The 24,840-nt window shown below is 36.1% G+C and overlaps 1 protein-coding gene across 12 annotated transcripts in view; it reads left to right on the top strand.

The window, feature by feature from the left end:
• ADAMTSL3 (ADAMTS like 3) overlaps positions 1-24,840 on the top strand; it is a 402,196-nt gene that overhangs the window by 131,769 nt on the left and 245,587 nt on the right. For all 12 annotated transcript variants that reach the window (XM_007990199.3, XM_007990200.3, XM_037987797.2 and 9 more), the window contains one exon: positions 19,526-19,571. In XM_007990199.3, coding sequence (XP_007988390.3) covers positions 19,526-19,571 — 46 coding nt within the window. The remainder of the gene's footprint in view (positions 1-19,525; positions 19,572-24,840) is intronic.

Genomic DNA, 24,840 nt, shown 5'->3' on the forward strand with positions numbered 1-24,840 from the left:
GTTGAAGGCATTCACAAGAAGAAACATTGCCTTTCTGTCGATGAATCTCATTTTTTATTATTTTGTGGCTTTCCTTCATTTGGAGATAGTTTCTGGAGTGTCTGCATTTTATTTGATCTCTTCAGAATACCCTATCCCATGTAGGCACTGAGTATTTTACAGGGACCCTCATTGAGTAGGACCTTATGTGCCCTTACACTTTTGTCTTAGACTAACTGCCCGCATGCCATTGATTGGCAGGAATTGGCTATATCATCTGCCACTCTAATATAGTGGGAATTGGTGGATTCTCCTGTGGATCTCTTCTACTTACTTCAAAGGCAGACTTCTCCTTTATGTACAGTGAATAGTTTATGTACTCTCTTTTAATTCAGTCTTGCTAACCCTATGTATAGCAATAATCACCTAAAGTTTCTGCCTTGTGTATAGCTTCTAAGAATTTCCAGGTATGATATGGAGTTATTCACTTATTAACATATTTAGTCATTTCAATGGGAATTTGTAAGGGGGAAGTTCAATGTATGTGCTCAGATTACCATATATATTTAAAATCTTTCCTCCTCTCTCCATTTTCCTTAAATTTTTTGCCCTGAAATTTTACCTCTGCTAATTTGGAAATTATACACATATCCTGGTTTTATTTTACTGATGATTAAATTTATACTTAAAAACCACATTTTAACAATTACTTTATAACTATCTTGTCAATAGTAATTTGTTTTGATTTCTCCTTCTGTAAGAGGATGACTACTTAGGCTTTTTTTCTTTATTCCCATTTCTTGAGTTTATTATTAGAATTTGGGATTTTATCTTCAGTTTATTGGCAGTTTTTTCTTTATATCTTTTTTTATAGTAATAAATCAAAGCATGGTTGAAACTTAATTGTGTGTGTGTACACATTATTTCAACGCTCATTGTCTATCTTAATTGTGCATGTGCACACAAGCAGCATTATTTCAATGCTGATTGTCAGTTGCTGCTTTGAGTCCCCATTTCTTCCTTTGAGCATTCAGTTCTTCAGGTTAAATCATAGCTTTGTTGGCAGAGATATATTTTGAGCTGTGCTTCCGGAATTTTAGTGTGCATATGAATCACCTAGGGATCTTGTTAAAATGTAAACTTTGATTCAGTAAATCTGGAGTGAGGCCCAAGAGCTTTCATTTCTAGCAGATTCCCAGGTGATGTCAGTGCTGCCTGTCGATGGACACTTAAAGCAGCAAAATTTTATAGACTTTTTAATTTCGGGAAAAAGTTGTAGGTCTTATACTTTATGAATTCTTATATATCTGAAAATGACTTTTTCTTGCTTTCACACATAAACAGTGAATGGCTTATTTGAATATAAAATTCCTAAGATACAACCTTTTCCTTTTTAGACTTGATAGTTCCTTTTCCATAAAGCTTGGTATATGATGTTGCTTATAGACCTCCCAGGCCAGTTGATTTTTTTTGTAGATAACCTATTTTTTAGATAACCTGTCTGCCCATAGGCGTCTTTATTTTTTCTCTCAAGTTCAAGAGTTTTACAAGGCCGTGTCTAGCTGTCAGTGCCATATTATTTATTTTACCCTGGTACACGGTGACCAACTTTTTGATACAGATTTAGATCCTTCTTTATGGTAGGCAGATTTTTCTTCTATTATATTATTCACTCTTGGTTCTTACCCATTTGTTCTGGCTTTTTCTTTATGAACACCAGTAACTTCTGTCTGTCTTCCACATTTATCATGTTCTCTTTAATTACTTTCCTCTTTTTTTTTTTTTTCTTTTCCTGTGCATGTGGGGGTGATTTTCAAGCTCTCTGTCAATTGAACTGTTTTTCTTCTTTTGAGACAGAGACTCGCTCTGTCGCCCAAGCTTGAGTACAGTGGTGCGATCTCAGCTCACTGCAACCTCTGCCTCCTAGGTTCAAGTGATTCTTCTGCCTTAGCCTCCCACATAACTGGAAATACAGATGTATGCCACCACACCCGGCTAATTTTTGTACTTTTTAGTAGAGGTGGGGTTTCACCATGTTGGCCAGGCTGGTCTCAAACTTCTGACCTCAAGTTATCTGCCTGTCTCAGCCTCCCAGAGTGCTGGGATTACAGGTGTGTACCACCGTACCCACCTAATTTTTGTATTTTTAGCAGAGATGGGGTTTTACCATGTTGGCCAGGCTGGTCTCAAACTCCGGACCTCAAGTAATCCACAGGCCTTGGATTCCCAAAGTGTTGGGATTACAAGCATGAGCCACCACACCTGGCCTGAACTTTTTTTCTGATCTGTTAACTTCTAGTGGGGTTCTTTGTTTATTTTTATTTTTTATTTTTATGGGTACATAGGTATATATATTTATGTGGAATGTGAGATATTTTGATACAGTAATACAATGCATAATAATCACAGCAGGGTAAATGGGGTATTCATCCCTTCAAGGATTTATCATTTCTTTGTGTTATATATGTTCCAGTTATACTCTTTTAGTTATTTTAAAATGTACAATAAGTGGTTGTTGACTGAAATCACCCTATTGTGCTATCAAATACTAGATCTTATTCATTCCATTGAACTATATTTTTGTACCTAACCTAGCGATGTTTTAAATACTGCTATGGCATTATTTATTACTTAACATTCTTCCCTTCACTTGAAACCTGCACCTTTTATGTCTATTGTTTTAATCACCTGCGTCTTTTCCTGTATTTTTTTTTTTTTTGGTCTATTTTTAGTGTGATATCTGGCTAATTCTTACTTATTCTTCTCTTTTAGGAAGCCTATCTTGACTGGTTAAACTTTGGTCTTCCTGTTTTGTGCTTCCTTGCATCCATTATAGTACTAAAATTGTTGGCAAATTAGGACCTCTTTTGGAGAAAGGAGAATGACTTCATCATTCGAAGATCTTACATAGTTTTTCACATGTGATGAGGACCCAAATAGCATTTATTGAAGGAATAAATAAATGAGTGTGTGCTCACTATCACCTTGCAACTTTTGCCAATGCTCTTCTTTCTGCCTAAATCATCCTTTTCTCCTTTTTCTCATTGACACATGGTCGATCATAAAAATGCCTTTTGAGTCCTCATTTCTTCCTTTTGCATTCATTGGCAGTTCTCACCCTTTACTAGAATAGGGACAACTCTTCTAGTGTTTCCATAGTATCTCATGAATACCTCTATGAGAGTGTTTATTCCACTGTATTGTTTTATTTTTCTGTTTCCACAATTGAGACAAAATTTTAGGTGGCATAGATGGTGTCATTCATCTCTTTACCCTGTGCCCAACATTATTATTGATGTATGGTATAAATTGAATACATTTTATTCCATAAATTAATAGAGAAATGATGTAATGTAATGAATTTCTGGGTTGATAAAAAGCTGCATGACTATAGTATGGGTCTGTGGGATAGGTAAGGATGGGTAGTTCTATGAAGAATATTGAAAGCTATGTTGGGGAATATGGACTTTTAACAAATATTTTAAAACATCGTTTTTTTTCCCAACAATGTACATGTATATAGTTTAAAGAGCCAAATGACTCATGTAGGCTTGAGGTGAAAAACAACAGCCTCTTGATTCCCTTCCTTCCATGTCCTCACCCACCAGGGGCAACTGCTGTTAACATTTCTATCTGATTCTCTTGGTATTTTATCCAAATTTCCAAATAACATGTTTATATTGCTGCTTCTTGATCTTTCAGTTGTAGGCACAACTCATTAGAGTCATACTATAGAAGATGAAGATTTAACAATTTTTCACACCTCCTGCTCCTTTCTCTTCCTTTCTCTCTCCTCCTCCCCCTCCTCTTTGTCCTTTCTGGACCTCTCCCTCCACTCTGTCTTCCAGTCCCATACCACAGAGTTTTATATAACTTTGACTGGGCCAATATGCAGTGTTTAAATTATTATGAAGGCATATTATTATTAATGCCTTCATTAAATTATTATGAAGGTATATTATTACTATAAAGACATACTATTAAATTATGCCTCTATACTGTTCACAGCTATGTCATGTAATATACTGCAATTATTTTTCCTTTCCTGAGTTTTTTTTCCACTGGAGTCAATAATTACCTCTCTTTTTTGTGTGCTTGTTTTATTAGCTTTTACATGCTTATCACTAATTCAGAAAAACATCATCATTCTAATTTTCACTTCGCTAATTTCATTCACTTTTCTAATTTTCATTCAATTTAATTTTCTTTTAGACCCTTCTTCTGGAGAATTAACAACCTTTAGCTGAGCTGATTGCTATCTAACAAGAAATTCGGGAGGCATCTTGGAATCTCATTTTTCTGTTATCCTGGGAGGGTCATTTACCTCTTTCCAGTGTTAGATCTCCTGTTTCCTAATCACCTTCCTTCTTCCTCCTCATTTTTATGGATACATTCTCCAGAAGCTTCCTGCTTATCTGAAAAGATCTTTATTTTCTTCTCAAACTTGAGTGATGATTTTTCCATGTATATAATTAGGTAGAAATGATTTTCCCTCAGAAATTTGAAGGGTTTGCTCCACCATCGTCTAACATCAAGCAATATTTCTGAGAAATCTAAAGGCATCTGAATTTCCTGCTCTTTTTTCCTCCTCTCTGGATGCATGTAGAAGCATACATTTTCCCCCAGTGTTCTGAAATGTCCTAATGTTATGCCTTGGTGTGGGTCTATTTTCATTCGTTGTACTGGACACTCAGAGTGTCCTTCACTATAAAAATCCATTCCCTTCAGTCCTGAAATATTTCCTTGGTGATTTCTTCTATTCATTTTCCTCTGTTTTCTTGTTTCTTTTCTTTTCTTTTCTTTTTGAGACAGAGTCTTGCTCTTGTCACTCATACTGGAGTGCAGTGGCTTGATCTTGGCTCACTGCAGCCTCCGCCTCCTGGGTTCAAGCAACTCTCCTTCCTCAGCTTCCCGAGTAACTGTGACTACAGGCATGTGCCACCATGCCTGGCTAATTTTTGTATTTTTTAGTAAAGACGGGATTTCACCATGTTGGCCAGGCTGACCTCAGGTGATCCACCCGCCTCAGCCTCCCAAAGTATTGGGATTACAGGCGTGAGCCATCACACCTAGACATTTTCCTCTATTGATGATCTTTCTAAGATTTCTGGTGATCCTTGTTTGTTTATTCAAGTTTAAGGAAAGGAGCTGTGAGCTTAATTGGAGGGAGATGTGGCTGGTACATCTCATTACCTGATGATGTCTTTGGGTGTTCTATTTTGAAATGCTTTGATTTCCCAGAGAAGTCCCTTCTGAATCCAATATTTTAGGAACCAAGTGAGGCAGAAAGCTGAGATTTCAGCATTCAGTACATTAATTTGTATTTAATCCCTGTTTTCAGTATAGTACTCTTGCCCTTAATTGTACGCAGTTATCTCTTGGTCCAGAAAATTGCTGTTTTACCCTCTTTAGATAATAGCACACAGTCATGCCAAAGTAAAGGAGGTCAGCTGGGAGTTTAACCTCTTTTTAAACAAACTTTCAATCAGTCATACTGTTTTGACCCCAACTTCATCCCACTTTCAGAAGTATCTGATTTACCACTTCTGAAGACTTCCATGAGTTCCGCAGAGCGAATTGAGTTGCTTCTAGGAATTCCCCACTGCCATCTTAGGATTTACCTTTTTTTTGGCCTGAGAAATCAAAAGATATCCTTAATATGAAATAAGTAATTTAAATAACACCATAATTATTATGGAAATTGAATGTATAATATAAAAACTCTTTACCCTCAATCTTAAGGTCTAGATGGTTTCACTGGCAAATTCTACCAAACATTTAAAGGAGAATTTACACCAATTCCATATAATTTCTTCCAGAAAACAGAAGAGAAGAAATACTTTCCAATTCATTTTATGAATCTAGTATGACTTTGATACCTAAACCATACAAAGACTATACAAAGAAGAAAACAACAAACCAATATATCTCATGCATATGAAAGTAAAAATTATTAATACAATCCTGTCAAAAGTATTAAGAAATATATAAAAGGAATTATACACCATAACCAAATGGGATTTATTAGAGGAATGTAACGCTGTTTCAGTATTTGAAAGTCAATCAGCGTAATCCAGCTAATCAATAGACTAAGGAAGAAAAAATGTATAGGATCTTATCAATCGATACAGAAAAAATATTTGACAAAATCACCAATTCATGAAGAGCTCTCAGAAAAATATAAACAGATATCAACTTGATAAAAATTTAAGAACATTTAACTAATATTGTACATTATAATTGATGGTAAAAGACTGAATGCTTTCCCCCTAAGGTATAGAATAAGGCAAGGGTGTCTATCTCACTACTCTTACTCATAGAGGAAGAAAAATAAAACTGTCTTTGTTTGCAGATGACATTTTTGTCTACATAGAAAATCCCAAGAAATCTACAAGATAACTTCTAAAACTAAAAAGTGAGTTTGGCAAGGTCCTGGATACAAAATAAAAATACAGAAATCAATTGTATTTCTCTTACTAGTGATGAGCACATAGATAACAAAATTTAAAAATACAATGTCATTAATAATCATTCAAAAAAGTTAAATACTAAGGGTAAATCTAACAGAACATGTATAGGACTTGTACACTTAATACCGCAATGTGCTAATGAAAGAAAAACCCTAATAAAATACCTGTAATACATTTACCCAAGGAGATGAAAGATCTCTACAATGAAAACTATAAAACATAGATGAAAGAAATTGAAGAAGACACAAATAAATGGAACAATATTCTGCATTCATAGATTGGAAAAATTAATACTAAAATGTTGATACTACCCAAAGTGATCTACAGATTCAGTGTAATCTCCATAAAAATCTCAATGACATTCTTCATAGAAATAGAAAAAACAATCCTAAAATTTGTATGGAACCATAAAAGACCCCAAATAACTTAAACAATCTTGATCAAAAAGAACAAATCTGGAGGCATTATACTACCTGACTTCAAAATATGCTACAAAGCTGTAGTAAACAAAACAGAATGGTAATGGCATAAAAACAGACAAGTTGTCCAATGGAACAGAATACAGAGCTCTGAAATAAGTTCATATATTTACAGCCAACTGATTTTTTTACAAAGATGTCAAGAACACAGGGGGGAAAGATGGTCTCTTCAATAGATATCCACATGAAGAAGAATGAAATTAGACCTCTATTTCATACCATATAGAACAATCAACTAAAAATAGATTACAGATTAAAATGTAAGAAATTTTACATCCAGAAGAATCATAGGAGAAAAGCTCTATGACATTTGTCTGGGAAATGATTATTTTACACATGACCCCAAAAGCACAGAAAAATATGGACAAATGGGATTACATCAAACTAAAATGCTTCTGTACAACAAAGGAAACAATCAACAGAGTGAAGATATAACCTACAGAATGGGAGAAAGCATTTGCAAGCTATGCCTCTGCCATGGGGTTAATATCCAAAATACATGACAAATTAAACTGAATAGCAAGAAAAAAATTACCTGATTAAAAATGGGCAAAGGACCCAAATAGACATTTCTTAAAAGATATACAGTGGCTAAAAGATATGTGAAAAAATGCTCAACATCAGTAATTATCAGGGAAATGCAACCTAAACCACAATGAGATATCATCTCACACCTGTTAGGATGGCTATTAAAAAGACAAATACAACAAGTATTGGCAAGGATGAAGAGAAAAGGGAACCCTTGCACCCTGTTGGCGAGAATGTAAATTGGTATAGCTGCTATGAAAAACAGTATAGGGGTTCCTCAAGATATTAAAAATAGAGGTATCAGCCGGGCATGGTGGCTTATGCTTGTAATCCCAGCACTTTGGGATGCCGAGGGGGGTGGAGCACCTGAGGTCAGGAGTTCGAGACCAGCCTGGCCAACATGGCAAAACCCCGTCTCTACTAAAGATACAAAAATTAGCCAGGTATGGTGGCGCATGCCTGTAATCCCAGCTACTCAGGAGGCTGAGACAGGAGAATCACTTGAACCTGGGAGGCAGAGGTTGCAGTGAGTCAAGATTGTGTCACTGCACACCATACACACCAGCCTGGGCAACAGAATGAGACTCTGTCTCAAAAAACAAACAAACAAAAAGATATAATATGATCCAGCAGTCTCACTATTGGATATATATCCAAAGGAGATGAAATCAAGATGTCGAAGAGGTACCTGCACTTCCATGTTTGTTGCAGTATTTTCACAATAGCCAAGGTATGCAAACAACCAAGTGTCCATCAGTGAATGAATGGATAAAGAAAACGGTATATATACACAATATGATACTATTCAGCCATGAAAAATGAAGGAAATCCTATTATTCGTGACAATGTGGATTAACGTGGAAGACAGTATTTTAAGTGATGTAAGTTAGGCACAGGAAGGCAAATACCACATAATCTCACTCATATGTAGATGCTGAAAAAGTTGATCTCATAGAAAAAGAGAGTAGAAAGGCAGTTGCCAGGGGTTAGAGTGGTTGAGGAGGGGAGTTGGGGACATGTTGGTGGAAGGATTCAAAATTTCAGTTAGGTAAGAGGAATAAGTTTAGCAGATCTATTGTGCAACAGTGTCATTGTAGTTAATAACAATATATTATTGAAAAATGCTGAGACTGGATGTTAAGTATTATCACCACAAAAATGATAACTCTGTGAGATAATGGATATGTTAATTAGTTTGATTTGTCATTCCACAATGTATAGATACTTTAAAACATCATATTGTACATGATAAATACATACAATTTTATCTGTTGGTGTTTTGTTGTTATTGAGATGAAGGCTCACTTTGTTGCCCAGGCTGGAGTGCAGTGGCGGGATCTCTGCTCACTGCAACCTGTGCCTCCCAGGTTCAAGCAATTCTCCTACCTCTGCCTCCCGAGTAGCTGGGATTACTGGCATGTACCACTATGCCTGGCTAATTTTTGTATTTTTAGTAGAGATGGGGTTTCACCATGTTGGACAGGCTGGTCTTGAACTCCTGACCTCAAGTGATCTGCCTGGCTGGGCCTTCCAAAGTGCTGGGATCATGGGTATGTATCTGTTGATTTTTAAAAGATATTTTAAAAGAATAGAGTGGGAGGAATCAGCTTACTTAATATCAAGACTTACTGTATGGCTGCAGTAATGAGAGCAGTGGTATTGGCAGAGGAATAAACAAATGAGATCAACGGGAGAAAATATTTGAAAATGACCTAACAAAGGAATAGTATCTCTATTAAGAACTCTTAAATATCAACAATTAAAAATCAAACAATCTAACTAGAAAATGAACAAAGGACGTGAATGGATATTTTACCCAAGAGAATTCACAGATGGCAAATAAGCACGTAAAAATATGTTCAACACTACTGGCTATTAAGGAAATGCAAATTAAAACTGCAATAAGATATCATTACCTACCTATCAGAATAACTTTCAAAAAGTTCACAACATGAAATACTGGCAAGGATGCAGAGAAAGAGTGTTACTCTTATTTCGGTTCTGAGAATGTATAATGATATAGCCATTCTGGAAAATAGGCAGTTTCTTTTAAAAAATAAACATGCAACTACCATACAACTCAGCAATTGCACTCCTGGGCATTTTTCTCAGATAACTGAAGACTTAGGTTCACAATAAAACCTAAAACCCATACATGAATGTTTATACCGGTTTTACTCACAGTGGCCAAAAGGTGGAAACAACCCCAATGCCCTTTAGTGGGTGAATCGTTAAACAAATGGCGTTACATCTATACCAGGGACTGCTACACAGCAGTGAATGGAAATGAACCATTGATAAACACAACAATCTTGATGAATCTCCAGAGAATTACAATGAAGTTATAAAAATCCAATCTCCAAAACTTCAATACTGTATTTCACTTATGTAATATTCTTGAAATGACAGAAATTATAGAAATGGAGAATAGTAGTTGCTAGGTGCTAAGGAAGAGGATAGATGGGTGGGGAGGAGATGGCAGCTTTATAAAAGGCAACTTGCAGGAGCCTTGTGATGATAGAAATGTTCTGTACATTACCTGTATTAATATCAATCTCCTAGTTGTATTCTTGCTGTAGAGTTTTGCAAGATGTTACCCTTGAGGGATCCATGGGGTCTCTTATTATTTTTCTACAAATGCATGTGATTTACAATTATTATTATTATTATTATTATTTGAGATGGAGTCTCGCTCTGTTGCCCAGGCTTGAGTGCAGTGGCACAATCTTGGCTCACTGCAACCTCCGCCTCCAGGGCTCAAGCAGTTCTCCCACCTCCACCTCCTAAGTAGCTGGGTTTACAGGTGCACACCACCATGCCCGGCTAATTTTTTGCATTTTCAGTAGAGACTGGGTCTCACCATGTTGGCCAGGCTGGTCTCGAACTCCTGACCTCAAGTGATCCACTTGCCTTGTCCTCCCAAAGTGCTGGGATTACAGGCGTGAGCCACCGTGCCCAGCTGATTTACAATTATTTTAAGTAGAAGATTTAATTTAATTAAAAAAAAAACAACAAAAAAACTAGAAATGCCAGGCAAAATGGGACATGCATTTAAAACAACAACAAGAACACCACTAAAGTTGAACCTACAAGAAATTAAGGGAAATCCACAGCCCCAAAAAGCAAAGAGTAAACTGAATGCCAAACTAGTAAGTGCATAACTGATTCTGTGCCTGCCCTGGTGATGGAGATGGGATTTGATCGTCGCAAAAACTCAGGCTGTTGAGTTTCAATTCTTTCACAATCACAAAAGATCAAGTCTTTAGTGTATGTGAGTTCACACCGTGGGAACTGCAACCCTAAGATAAAGGCAAGACCCTTGAGGTTCAGACACTTAAACAGAAGGACTAGGGGAAAAACGTCCACACACCAGCATAGGGAATTTAAATATCTTAGTCTTAATTCCATATGAAAAAAAAAATCCACGTTGGAACAATGAACCTGTTCTCCCAAAATTTGGAATTGTGTATATTATTGACCTATACGTATTATATATATTGCATTGAATACATATATCCTATATGATTGTGGAAACATTTACTTGGGAAATTAATATGGAAAGTGATCTTGTAGCCTGTGATATCCTTGAGGTTATAGCAGCAGTGAAAGATCTGAGAGTCAGGCCACCAACCGGCTGCATAGGATTCCTGTCAATAGAGCCATGCTAATTGACAAACTTGCAATCCTAAAACTGGTAACACACAAGGAAAATACTTGGGAGGAGTAAGCACCAGGAGGCAAAACATTGATGATATACGAGAGAAAAGCCATACAGTTATCTATATTGATGCAAAAGTAGCACTTGATAAAATGAATACTTACTCTTAATTGAAAAATATCAGCAAACTAGGAATAAAGGAATACACTCTTAATGTACAGTAGATAATCTTGATAGTAAAATGTTACCACATTCTCCCTAACATTAGGTGAGAGATAAGAATGCCCACTGTCATTGTTTGTATTCATTATTGTATTTGAGGTCCTAGTCAGTGTAGTAAGGCTAGAAAAAAAAAATGAAATAGAAGGATAACTCTCATTATTCAGAGACTACTAAATTGTGCAGATAGAAAAATCCAAGGTACTTGTACATCAAATAATAAAACTAATAAAATAATTCAGTAAAGATTACTGAAAACAAATTAATGCACAAATGACTGTGCTCTTACACAGTACCAAAAACTTAAGTAGAAAGTAAAATTTCAAAAGGCACTGCTAGCAAAATATATGGTATGTTGTAATAAATTCAATAAAAAATGTGTAATACTTTTATGGAAGATTTAGAAGCTTACCTAAATAAAAGGAGAGATACAATATGTTCATAGATAGGAAATCTCAACATCATAAACATGCCAATTTTTCCCTTTGTTAATCTATAAGCATAATTTCAATTCTAAGTATCATATAGGAGTGCAAAGAAATGAAAATAATTTTGAAAAAGAACAAAATAGGGGACTTGCACAGACAATTAAAATGTTTCTTTTAACTATACTAATGGCATAGGCAGGAATAGCAAGTGGGGCAAAATTGAGAGCCCAGAAACAGATATATGCGTATGTGGAAGTTTGGTACATATTGAAAGTGGCCCTGTAAATCAGTGCAGGAAGGAGGGGTATTCAATACATGGTGCTCAGATATGATTATCAATAGTCAAAGGAAAATATTAGAACATATCAATTCATGTAAAGAATAAATTCCAAGTGCATTAATCTCTACTTGTAAAAAGCAATGTCTGGAAACATTTATAAAGAAATACAGAAGATTATCTTTGTGATTTCTAGATAGTGAAATATTCCCTAAGATACAAAAAGTTTGAGTTACAAAGGAAAATATAGACAAATTCAAGCACAATAAAAATGTACATCTGTATCACAAAAATATAAACCTAAAGAAAAGACAAGCCATAGAGTGGGAGAAAATCTGGACAATGAATATAACTAATAAACGACTAGTATTTGAAATATTAAGTAACTTCTACTTACCAATAAAATAGAAGCAAAAAGAGCCTAGTAGAAAAGTGAGCAAAGAATATGAACAGGAAATTCACAGAAGATGAATCTGCATGGTAAAAAACAAATGAAAATAATAATTTCACTGACAAAAACCTGCAAAAGCATATGAAATGAGATTGGGTGTGGTGGCTTACACTTGTAATCCCAGCACTTTGGGAGGCTGCGATGGGTGGATCACTTGAGGTCAGGAGTTTGAGACCAGCGTGATGAAACCCCTTTTCTAAAAAATACAAAAATTAACCTGACGTGGTAGCACATGCCTGTAATCCCAGATACTCGGAAAGCAGAGATACAAGAATCACTTGAGCCCAGGAGGTTGCAGTGAGCTGAGATTGTACCGCTGCACTCCAGCCTGGGTGAGACAGCAAGACTCTGTCTACCCCAAAAAGAAAAAGAATATGAAATGACATATTTCACATTCTTCATATTGGGAAAAAATTAAAAAGTTTTAAAATGTGAAATATTTACCTAGATGTATAAAAATAGGAACCTTCCTGTACTGGTAATGAGGGTGAAAATTGGTATGCCCATGTTAGAGAGCAATTTGTCAATATCTGGTAATAGTGATGCTGTAAATACCCAGAACAGAACAACCCTGCTCAAGTATATATCCCAGAGAAACGTGTAAATATGCCTAACATGGTGATATAAGATTGCTCATTGCAGAACTGTGGGTGCAGTTTAAAATTTGAAACCAACTTCCAAATGAAGATTTGGAACAATCTTCATCAACATTTAGGAAAATTGATCAATGAAGAATAAAGAGAATTGATAAATAAATTTGGTATATTTATAACTGGGATTCCTACAGATCTCTAAAAGTGAATGAATTATAGAGTTACATCTGTTAACATGGATAGTCTCAAAAACAGTTTTCAGAGAAAGAAAAAAAACTACAGAAGTTTTTTTTGTACATTATGATTCCATTTACTCAGTTACCTCTCCTATTTCTGATGTAGGATTTGCTTAACTTTTTCATTTCTTAGGACTAATATAGCATTCTTTAGTCTATTTCTACACAAACCTTAGCCTACATTCTGAAATTTGCTTTTAGGCCTGAGAATCTCCAAATTTGCCTGGTCCCTGAGCTCATCTAATTTAAACAGGTATCTGAGGGTAGAAAACATCCTAAATCAAATATGCATATATGTATTTGTGCATATGTGTGCATATATTGAGAGAATAATAGGTTCTGTGGTATTTCAGAAGTAAGATAAATGCATGTCATTGCATGTGCTCTCCCAGCTTGGTTCCTGGCATAGGATCAGGCCTGTGGCACACCCACTTTTTCCATGTCTAAGAAACAGGGACAGTAACACCACTTTTTGGCTATAATGAAATTAGTTTAATTCAAAAGCATGGTAGCAGGTTCTTTAATAATTCACTCATTCTTGCTCCCCACATTTTAAGCAGCTGCAAACCTTAATCATTCCTGACCCATTCCCATGTTAAGAACTTTCACTGTCGTTTTGGAAGTACTCTGGGATTTTAAAGAAGGAAACCTACTTCCCTTGGAATGCTTATCAGGTCTCTTTATCCTTGAACTGCCTTGGAGACTTATTAAGTCTTCATAAATACTGAATACTTGTGGTCAGTTTTTCTTGGAAGAGGAATATGGAGGTGATTACATATAAAACCAAGCTGAAAGCCATCCCAAAGCTTTAGAAAGCATTTCAGTGCCTTCCCTTTTATCAGTGTGCTTCTTCAAATTCATGATTTAGGGCATTCATGATTTAGGAAAATAGCAAATGTAGCTATTTTGCTTATATATTTCTTGTGGATAAAGTTATTTCAGAATTTGATTACTTTAAATAGTCAGTTCTTTTGCACTGCAAACCATATGCCAGCCAGAATGTCTCTTTCTCTTGCAGAAGTGTGTAACTTGATATTCTAGTTAAGTGCCAATCATGGGAAACACAGGTTTAAGTTAAATACTATTTTAAAAATTAATATATTTTTATTCTTCAAAACACATACTTCTCAGGCTTTATGACACCAGTATTTGAGTCAATATATCATCAAATGAATATAATAAATTATAGTGCTATGAACTCCAGGGAAATTTTATTAATGTTTTTAATATATCCTCATGTGGAATCAACATATGTTTTTTATATATTCATAAATTTATGACTTCAAAACTCTTCAATACAGAGTGTTATGAATGTTGTAATGGATAGAAAATACATAATTGTGAAATGATGTTCTTGAATTTTCAAATACTCTTGATAACCATTAGCTCTTGCATATACTAATGACAATGAAATTTAAAACTTGTAAGTAATATTTCTGCAGCTTAGTTGCTTTGGCCCAAAGGAATTATTCCAGAATAAGCTGGCAGGTTCCTGCTTGGGGAATTAGGATTCCAATGTCCTTAACTTTAAAATAACTTGCATTTCATTTTATGCCTGTTTCATGAAGTAGTCATTCGTTTTCATACTAAATTGTAACCAAAGCAAGCCACATCAGTAGAGGCCAGTCACTGAGTTTACTATGTATTAGCTTGGACAAAGTAAAATAGATTGTTAAAAATGGTCACCAGGTGGTTGGGTTTTAAAAAAAAACCTTGCTACTGACTTATAAAGGAAATAGAGAAGTAATCTCCCTGAATCTTTATATCCATATCCTGGTAGATAGTAGGATCACCGTAAGACATTGTTGAAGGAAGACTGAGTCTAAAATGGTGCATTATGTTTTGAAAATTCATGACATAAAATGCTCTCTTTTTCATATCACCATGCTGCAATTGTAGTGGGATTTGTAGTAGAGTTGTACATACTTTTTAGGTTTATATTTTAAGGCTCAACACTCAAGATGCAAATTAGTGACTCCTGGAAACTCAGCTTACAATTAGGACACAGCAGGTGGCAATGGAGTTTAGGCCGTTGCTATACACGTGGTCTACACTGAAGGCCTGAGACACAGCCATAAGATACCTTTGATATATTTGTTCCTTACCTTTTAGTTTTAAGTTTCTTTTTACAAGAACAGTTTTTAATATAAATAGCTAAAATTAAGCAACTACTAAAAATGCATCTAAAAATTATTTCTGAAAATGTTTAAAGAAAATGCCATTTTTATTAAGTTTCAACAATTTTTGTATTCCAGTATTCCCATCAATTCAAATATATTTTTTTAACCTGTGACTCTCTAATTTGCTTGTTCCTTTGAAATTAGCATCAAATGCTTTTTAGAGGTGCAAGTCAGCATGGTACAAAAAGCTTTTTGGTTATCACTTCACTAATCTATTAGCAACTTCCCTCAACTGGGGCTTTTCCAAAATAAGAGAGTAATTTCAATTACTTCTTCACTTTTCCTATTATTTATTTTCTTCTTTTGTTCATACATAAAAAGCAAAATGAAGTAGGCCATGTAAGTGAATGACCTTTTCCATAGGCGTAGCTGTTGTTTCCCAGTAGAATGGAGTCATTTTCTCCTTGACCAAGAGAAAGACTTCTCCACACCAATATATTTTTTTCTACCAGCCTCCCAGTTTGGTGCTGCTTGAATGATTAAAATTTGATGTACTCTTAGCAAGATTTTAATAAATTTAAGAATAAAATACCTATGACAAAATTTTAAAAACAGAAATATGCAGTGCTGCAAAATATTAAGACACAGCCAACCCATTGTGATAATCTGGGAAGATGTTCTGAACCACAAATCACGAAAGCACATCTACCTAAATATGATTTAACTACAAGTTAGGTAATGCTTTTGGAGGCAGCTATAATGCTGTTCTTTTCACTCCAAAATGTCCTTCTCCCAAAGCCTTCTAAATCTAATTAGGGATTATACCACCTCAAAAACAAGATGAGAGGAGACAATGGGTACAAGTTGCAGTTGGAACAGAAAGTTTAAGGTGAAGATGGTATGAAATGGAAATGGAGGAGGGAGAGTTTGAGAAAAACTGCAAAGGAAAAAGTGTGGAAGTTAATATTAAAAGTTCACCGGACACAGTAAAATAGAAAATAACCACTACAGAAAATTAAAACCAGTAGTGTGGAGGAATATCTGTAGAAGATTTCTTATAAGCACAAGAAAAGGTCAATGAAATGAGATATATATATATTTATATATATGAGGAAATCATAGATGGATTAATGAAGAAATAATAGATGCAGAGAGAAGGAGCTCCAACCTCACAATTATAGGCATTTATGGAACAAGAGCAGTAATCAAAATCATAATCTGAGAATAATCAGCAGCATTGTAAATAAAGACCTTGAGTATTCCATTCAAAAAGGCTCACCATTTGCAGTAAAGACTGATGAAACACATGACTGGATACATCCTGATTGTAACTTAACTTTTATATCAAATACTAACACAACAAAACAAGAGTACTATAACCTTTCAGGCAGAAACATAAAACACACAAGCAAAGGAATAATCATATTTCTCTTCTGCAAGTCTAAATGTCAAGGGTCAATGAAGTGTGTTTACAGCTTTGAGAAAAAAGGATCATGTAACAAGTAATACCGTATCATGCAGCATTGCCTTTCCTGTATGAAAGGCAAAGATTTAATCATATGCCAGCCATACATCCAACTAATTAAATAATATTTAGCCAGCCAAGAGTTAAAAACTCATACATGAAAAAATTCATATTATGAAAGGACTGGGATTTAAAATACTTCTAAGTATGTATTGTATGTATGGACAAAAATGAAAACCTAAAGATGTTTACCAAATAAATCTTATATTATATAAAAAAGAATGGACTCAGAAATCCCACTTCTAGGTATTTACCCGAGAAATGAAAAGCTTTGTTAGCATAAAACCTCCATGTGAATGTTTATAGCATTTTTTCATACTTACCCAAAATTAAAAACAACTCAAATATTACCTGGTGAGTGAATAAACAGTTGTACATTTGTGCAATAGAATACCACTCAGCAATTTAAAAAGTGCAAACTAGATACCTGCAACCACAAGAATGATTTTCAAATATATTATGCTAAAAAGAGCCAGTCTCAAAAAGCTACATATGGTGTGATTCCATTTATATAACATTTTGGAAAAGACAAATTATAGGGACAAAACCAGCCAGTGGTTGCCAGGAGCTGAGGGTGGGGGAAGAGGCTGACTATACAGGGGCAACCTGAGGGCATTTTTGGGGTGATGGAACTGTTCCAAATATTCCTTGTGGTAGTAGTGACACAATTGTATGGGTTTGTCAAAACTCTTAAAATTGTATACGTACCAAATAGAATTTTAATATATGTCAGTTTTTAAGTAGGGAAAAAGAGAAGCAGTGTAATCACAAAAGGTAATATTGGCATAGCAATGTGAACATACTTAAACACTGAACCACACACTTAAAAGTGGTTAGGATGGTAAGTTTTATGTTATGTGTATTTTGTCACAATTTTAAAAGTTTTAAATTTACAGCTACAAAACTAATGTTTGTATAATGGACTGTGATGTAATCATTAAAATAATTTTTCCAAAGAATTATCAATGAAATGAGAAAATGCTTATAATATTAGATTAAAACAAATACTAGGATGAATTAACAGTATGATTTTCAATCCTGTAACTAGCAGAAACAATGGAGGGTTAAATGACAAAAGAATAAAGTTCTTGGTGATAGAATTTTGAATGACTACCTCTATACTTCCTGGCATATTACTGGTTTCCACTTATTCCTTTTGTAATCAAGAAAAATGGAAGCATCAGAAAGTATATGCAGTGAGTTTAACATTGCTGACTCTATCAATCATTTCATAGAGGCTCATATTTAAATCATAGTGGTAAAGAAATGACCTCCTATCCACTTTAAAGTTATTTTGTTCCCATAGAAATAAATATTTTAGTAACAATTGAAATAGTATCTATTGACTTTTAATTCAAAATGATTATTTAAGCCTGTGTTTAGCTTTCCTGGTTCCAAATTTGCCATTGAATTCACCAGGAAAACATAAAGGGAAAAAATATGTAACTCCATTGAAAAATTGGGAAAAGTGCCATGAATAGATTAGATATCTTTAAGGAGTTTATGTAAAATATAGACGGACAAGCACTGGACTAAGGGAAGTACCTGTTGGATGGAATTCCAGTCTCCCAAAGGAAAACTGCCTGGAAAATGAGTGGCGGGGTCCCAGAGCTAGTGGCTGTGGGGGAAGATAGGTTATGTGGTGGTCATCCCTGGAAAATTCTCAAACTTTCCAGTATTAGCATCCCAAGAATGCTGTTCCAACATGACTTTGTATAATCCCATTTGGTAAGGTCAATGATTGAAATAAAATAGGCTGAGTACAGTAGCTCACGCCTGTAATCCCCCCACTTTGAGAGGCTGGGGCGGGTGGATCACTTGAGGCCAGGAGTTCGAAACCAGCCTAGCCAACATGGTGTAACCCCATCTCTACTAAAAAAACAAAAATTAGCCAGGTATGGGGGTGTGCACATGCAATCCCAGCTACTCTGGAGGCTGAGGCTGGAGAATTGCTTGAACCTGGGAGACGGAGGTTGCAGTGAGCTGAGATCAAGCCATTGCACTTCAGCCTGGGAGACAGAATAAGACTCTGTCTCAAAAAAAAAAAAAAAAAAAAAAAAAAAAAAGGAAGCATTACTTCAAGCAAGTTTCTAACAGACACTGTTGTACTAGTTAAAGGAAGACAGTGAGTGTCCTGCTAACTTGAGTTGCTTCAGTAAGGGAAGAGAAATGTCCTAGTGGAAACATGCTACACAAATGCTTCTGCATGTAGCTTTTCCCTTTTCATTATAGAAAAGAATACACATATTCACACATGAGACACACACATATTGTACATTAATTGTAATGGTTATACGGGCCCTTGGGTAAGAATTGCATGTGAGTACTACTGTTATCTAAAGAATTCATTCTTCATTTAATGTGACACTTCCACAAGACTTCTTGGCCCCCAATCCTTGAAAATTAGTTTCTTAGAATTAAACTTTGAATCTTTGGGGTAATGTGCATTAGTGAAAGTTTTACAGGGAACCAATGCCTTGTATTTGATTTTTTTTTTTTTTTTAAATGCTGCCTCTTCTATGAAATCATGATTTCTTCTTTCTTCTTTCTTTTTTCCTTTAGGAATTGTGAAGGGCAGAACATTCGGTACAAGACATGCAGCAATCATGTAAGTCCTAAAATAAAAATATTTTATCCAATACAATATGTTCTTGTTTTAAGTTACAATATTCCAATGTGTACTCTAAAACGAATGGTCTCTTAATACCCTTTGTGGAAAATTTAAGTATTTATTTAATTGACAACAGATTATGTATATCAAATATCTTCCATTTATACTACCTTTTTAGGCCATATCACATTCGTGATCTAATTTGTTAAGTATTTAATAATTTCTGAAGTCATAGAAACAATACATAATATCTGCTTTTATGTTCATTATCTTACCTGACCTTCGCACTGTCTCTAGGCAGGCAAGGTCCGGTTATTTCTCTTTTGCAAGTGAGAGGACTGAAGCTGAGCAAGGTAAAATTATTTTTTGAAGGTCACATAGGAAGAGTAGACTTACTTGAACTGGTCTGTTGTTATTTCTACCTCAGTGTCAAGGAATACTGTAGGTGACTCATCAGCAAATCACACAAAAATATACAAAACCCTACTCTTATTTTACATCAGTCAACACTAAAAATAAAAATTCAAATATCTTGCTTTAGAAATTTGAAAATAAGGCTCATGCCTGTAATCCTAGCACTTTGGGAGGCCAAGGCAGGCAGATCACTTTAGGTTAAAAGTTCGAGACCAACCTGGCCAATATGGTGAAACCCCGTCTCTACTAAAAATACAAACTTAGCTGGACTTGATGGTGCGTGCTTGTAATCCTAGCTACTTGGGAGGCTGAGGCAGGAGAATTGCTTGAACCTGGGAGGTGGAGGTTGCAGTGAGCCGAGATCACACCACTGCACTCCAGCCTGGGCAACAGAGTGAGACTCTGTCTCAAAAAAAAAAAAAAAAAAAATTGAAAATAAAAAATAAACACCAGAAAGAATCCATTCTATTTTCCATTCAAAGCATTTCCTGGTTATCAGTAAGAGGCTAACTAGAGGTACTTGGCACTTACCTCCTCGTACACAAAAAGACCAAAACAACAAATAAACAACTACAATTAGACTAGAGTGTCTGAGGGAGAGCACTGCAGTATAGCAAGGGAATGGCAGAATCCCTGTGGCAAACAGTAACTCAGGATAGCAGCATAGAGAGAAGGGCGAAGTACTCTGCCTCTACTACTCCATCTCCTCTGTCAGGTAAGTAGGGAGCCCCCAGCAGCCCCTGTTACCAGTACAGATACAGGTAGTCCTTGCTACAGGTGAATGTGGCAGTCCTCACAGGCCCTTGGGGGAGCTGTCTGGAGTTCCCACAGCGGCATTGTTTCACAGTAGGAGCTCACATTGTACACTGCCCACCTCCCATGACCCGGGCTGTTATGGCACAGTGACACCTTGAAACTGGAGCCACTGCTAGAGTGTGCTCTACGCTGGGGAACAGTAACCACTGATCTTTCCATCCCTGAGACTCCACTGTCATTCTTACACGCTCACACAGATGACTGCAGCACCACAACCCCAGCTGTTTAGAACCTAGGCCCAGTGAAATGGTGATGACCCTTGCATCCAAGTCCACATGACACCCTTCCCTGCAAGGAACAGGTGATCCTGCACAGTTGTGCATGCACCTCCAGCTTAAGAACCAGCCTGGTGGCCCTTTCTGTGGCAAAGCTGCACCACTACTGCCCTAAACTCCTGCAGTCTAGGCCATTGTGGCACTCACAGATATTACTACATGGATTATACCTGATGAAGCTATATGGAGACCCAACGACTGTGTCCACCCAGAACCAGTGTGAATTCACACTACTCAACTGACACCGTAGGACACATCTGTAGGAAAAAGTCTTTCCTTATAAAAGCTACTCTGTAAAATTGGAAGCAGAAACGGATTCAGCAGATGCACAGATATCAAAGTAGATGCACAAGGCTAGGTGTGGTGGCTCATGCCTGTAATCCCAGCACATTGGGAGGCTGTGGCGGGCAGATAACTTGAAGTCAGGAGTTTAAGACCAGCGTAGCCAACATGGTGAAACCCTATCTCTACAAAAAATACAAAAATCAGCTGGATGTGGTGGCACACACTTGTAATCCCAGCTACTTGGGAGGTGAGGCAGGAGAATCTCTTGAACCTGAGAAGCAGAGGTTTCAGTGAGCTAAGATCACACCACTGCTCTCCAGCCTGGGTGACAGAGCCAGATTCCATCTCAAACAAACAAGCAAAAAACAAAACAAAGTAGATACACAAGAAACTTGAGAAAGCAAAGAAACATGACACCTTCAAATGAATGTAATTCTCCAGTAATAAACCCCAAAGAAAAGGAAACTTACAAAATGGCTTAAAAAGAAATCAAAGTAGTGATCTTAGGGAAACTTGCAAGATACAGAAGAATACAGATAAAAAATGTAATGAAATCATTTGAATTTACAATAGCCACATTTATAATAGCTACAAAAAGTAATATACTCAGGAGTAAATTTAACCAAGAAGGTAAAAAATCTGTACATTAAAAATTATAAAACATTAATGGCCAGGCGTGGTGGCTCACGTCTGTAATCCCAGCACTTTGGGAGGCTGAGGTGGGTGGATCACGAGGTCAGGAATTCGAGACCAGCCTGGCCAACATAGTGAAACCCTGTCTCTACTAAAAATACAAAAAAATTAGCTTGGCGTGGTGGCAGGCACCTGTAATCCCAGCTACTTGGAAAGCTGAGGCAGGAGAGTCACTTGAACCCAGGAGGTGGGGGTTGCAGTGAGTTGAGATTGCGCCATTGCACTCCAGCCTGGGTGACAGTGTGAGACTCTATCTCAATATATAAATAAATAAACTACACAAAACATTAATGAAAGAAATTAAAGAGGATGCAAAAAGAGGTGTTCATGGATTGGAAAAATTCACATTGTTAAAATGTCCTTACTATCCAAAGTGATACACAGATTTAATACAATCCCTGTTAAAATTCCAGTGACATTCTTCACAGAAAAAAAAAAATCCTAAAACTTGTATAGAATCACAAAAAGACTCTGAACACCCAAAGCAATCTTGATTAAAAACAAACAAACACACAAAAATCAAAACTGGAGGCGTACCATTACCTGACATGAGAAAGTGATAGTAACTAAAACAGCATGGCATTGGTGTAAAAATACACATAGATCAATGGCACAGAATAGAGAGTCCAGAAATAATTCCACATATCTACAGCCAACTGATTTTCAATAAGGGTGCCAAGAATACACACTGGGGAAAGGACAGTGTCTTCAATAAATGGTGTGGGGAAAATTGGATATCTATATGCAGAAGAATAAAACTGGACCCCTATCTCTCACCATGTACAAAATCCAACTAAAAATGAAGTGAAGATGTACATGTAAGACTTGAAAATAGGAAACTGATAGACAAAAACAGAGGAAATGCTTCATGACATTGGACTAGGTAAGGATTTTTAAAATACGATCTCAAAAGCACAGACAATAAAAACAAAAATAGACAAATGGGATTATATTAAACTGAAAAGCTTATGTACATCAAAGGACACAATCAAGAGTAAAGAGACAACCTATAGAATGGGGGAAAATATTTGCAAACTAGACAGCTGGACAAGGAAATAATATCTAGAATATATAAGGAATTCAAACAACTCAGTAGCAAAAAAACCCAGAACAAATAATTTGATTTAAAAATGGCAAAAGGCCTTAATGAACATTTCTCAATAGAAGACATAAATACCAACCCAGGTGTATGGAAAAATGCTTAACATCACTAATCATCAGAGAAATACAAATCAAAACCACTATATCACCACATTCCACTTAAAGTGATTATTATCACAAAGACAAAAGACACAAGTGTTTCCAAGGATGTGGAGAAAAGGGAACCCTTATATGCTATTAGTGGGAATGTAAATTAGTTCATCGTTTGTGGAAAATAGTATGGAGTTCCTCAAAATATTAAAAATAGAACTACCATATGATCCAGCAATCCTGTTACTGGGTATATATTCAGAGGAAATGAAATCAGTGTATCACAGAGACATCCTCACTCACATGTTTATTCTAGCACTATTCAATAGAATCAACTTAAGTGTCCAACAATGAATGAATGGAGAAAGAAAATGTGGTATATATACACAATGAAATACTATGCAGCCATAAAAACAAGGAGATGTTGTCATTTGTGACATGGATGAATCTAGGGGATATTACGTTAAGTGAAATAATCCAAGCAGAGAAAGACAAATACCACATAATCTCATTCATATGTGGAATCCAAAAAAAAAAACTTGATGTCATAAAAGTAGGCAATAGAACAGTGGTTACCAGAGACTGGGGAGGGCAGGGGGCAGGTAGAGATTGGGAGAGGTTAGTCAAGAAAGTTACAGCTAGGAAGGAAGGATGATTTTTGGTGTCCTATTGCACAGTAGAGTAACTATAGTAAACAGTAAGACATTGTATATCTCAATTTAGCCAGAAGAGAGGATCTTCAGTGTTCCTACCACAAAGAAATGATAAATTTTTGAGGTGGTAAACATGCTAATTACCCTAATTTGTTCATTATATAATGTATACATGTATTGAAATATCAAGTTGTACCCCATAAATATGTGCAATTTGTGGAGCCCTAAGGAGTTGAAAGAAAACTGAAAAATGAGCTTAGCTGGCAGAAACAGAAGTAGGGGGTAGAGAGGAACAAATGTTCTGAGAAATAGGGTCAACTGCAAATGGCTCACTAGCACCCAAGCATCCTGTTACAAGCATCCCAATCAAAGCCCACCTGCACCTATAGCATCCTGTCTGCAAACATTAAGCCCAAGTAACAAGACCTAAAAAACTCCCCTCCAGTCCCTGCCTCTTTGCAGACAGCAGACAGCCTTCCCTCTGCTGTATTGCCCATTGCTCGCTGGCAGTGTATCTCCCCTTTTCTTTAAATAAATCTGCCTTTCCAGACTTATTACTGTCTTGGTAAATTCTTTTACTGACTATGTGTTGGCCCCAGGCAGTCACTAACCATGACATTTTATATGTTTATTAAAAATTTTAAAAACATTTCCCTCATTGGTGGTACAGACCCAAATAAAAATGACAGGAATTAAAAGGAAATTCTGAGAATCTGGAGATCTCATTTAAATCAGATTGATTTATTTTTAGCCACTTTTCTCAATTGGCTGTAACTGATTTATTTTAAAAGATCAATTACTGGGGCTTTGTCTCTCTTTCTTCTTTCTCTGTCCCAAGTCAGTGTGAGATATCAGTCCTGGCTAAGGGTTTCTAATCTACGGATCAAGCTTTTTCTTGGTGGGTAGGCCCCCAAGTTCTGTGGGAGTAGAAAGCTGGCA

Source organism: Chlorocebus sabaeus, chromosome 29 (assembly GCF_047675955.1).
Source record: "Chlorocebus sabaeus isolate Y175 chromosome 29, mChlSab1.0.hap1, whole genome shotgun sequence".
Taxonomy (NCBI): Eukaryota; Metazoa; Chordata; class Mammalia; order Primates; family Cercopithecidae; genus Chlorocebus; species Chlorocebus sabaeus.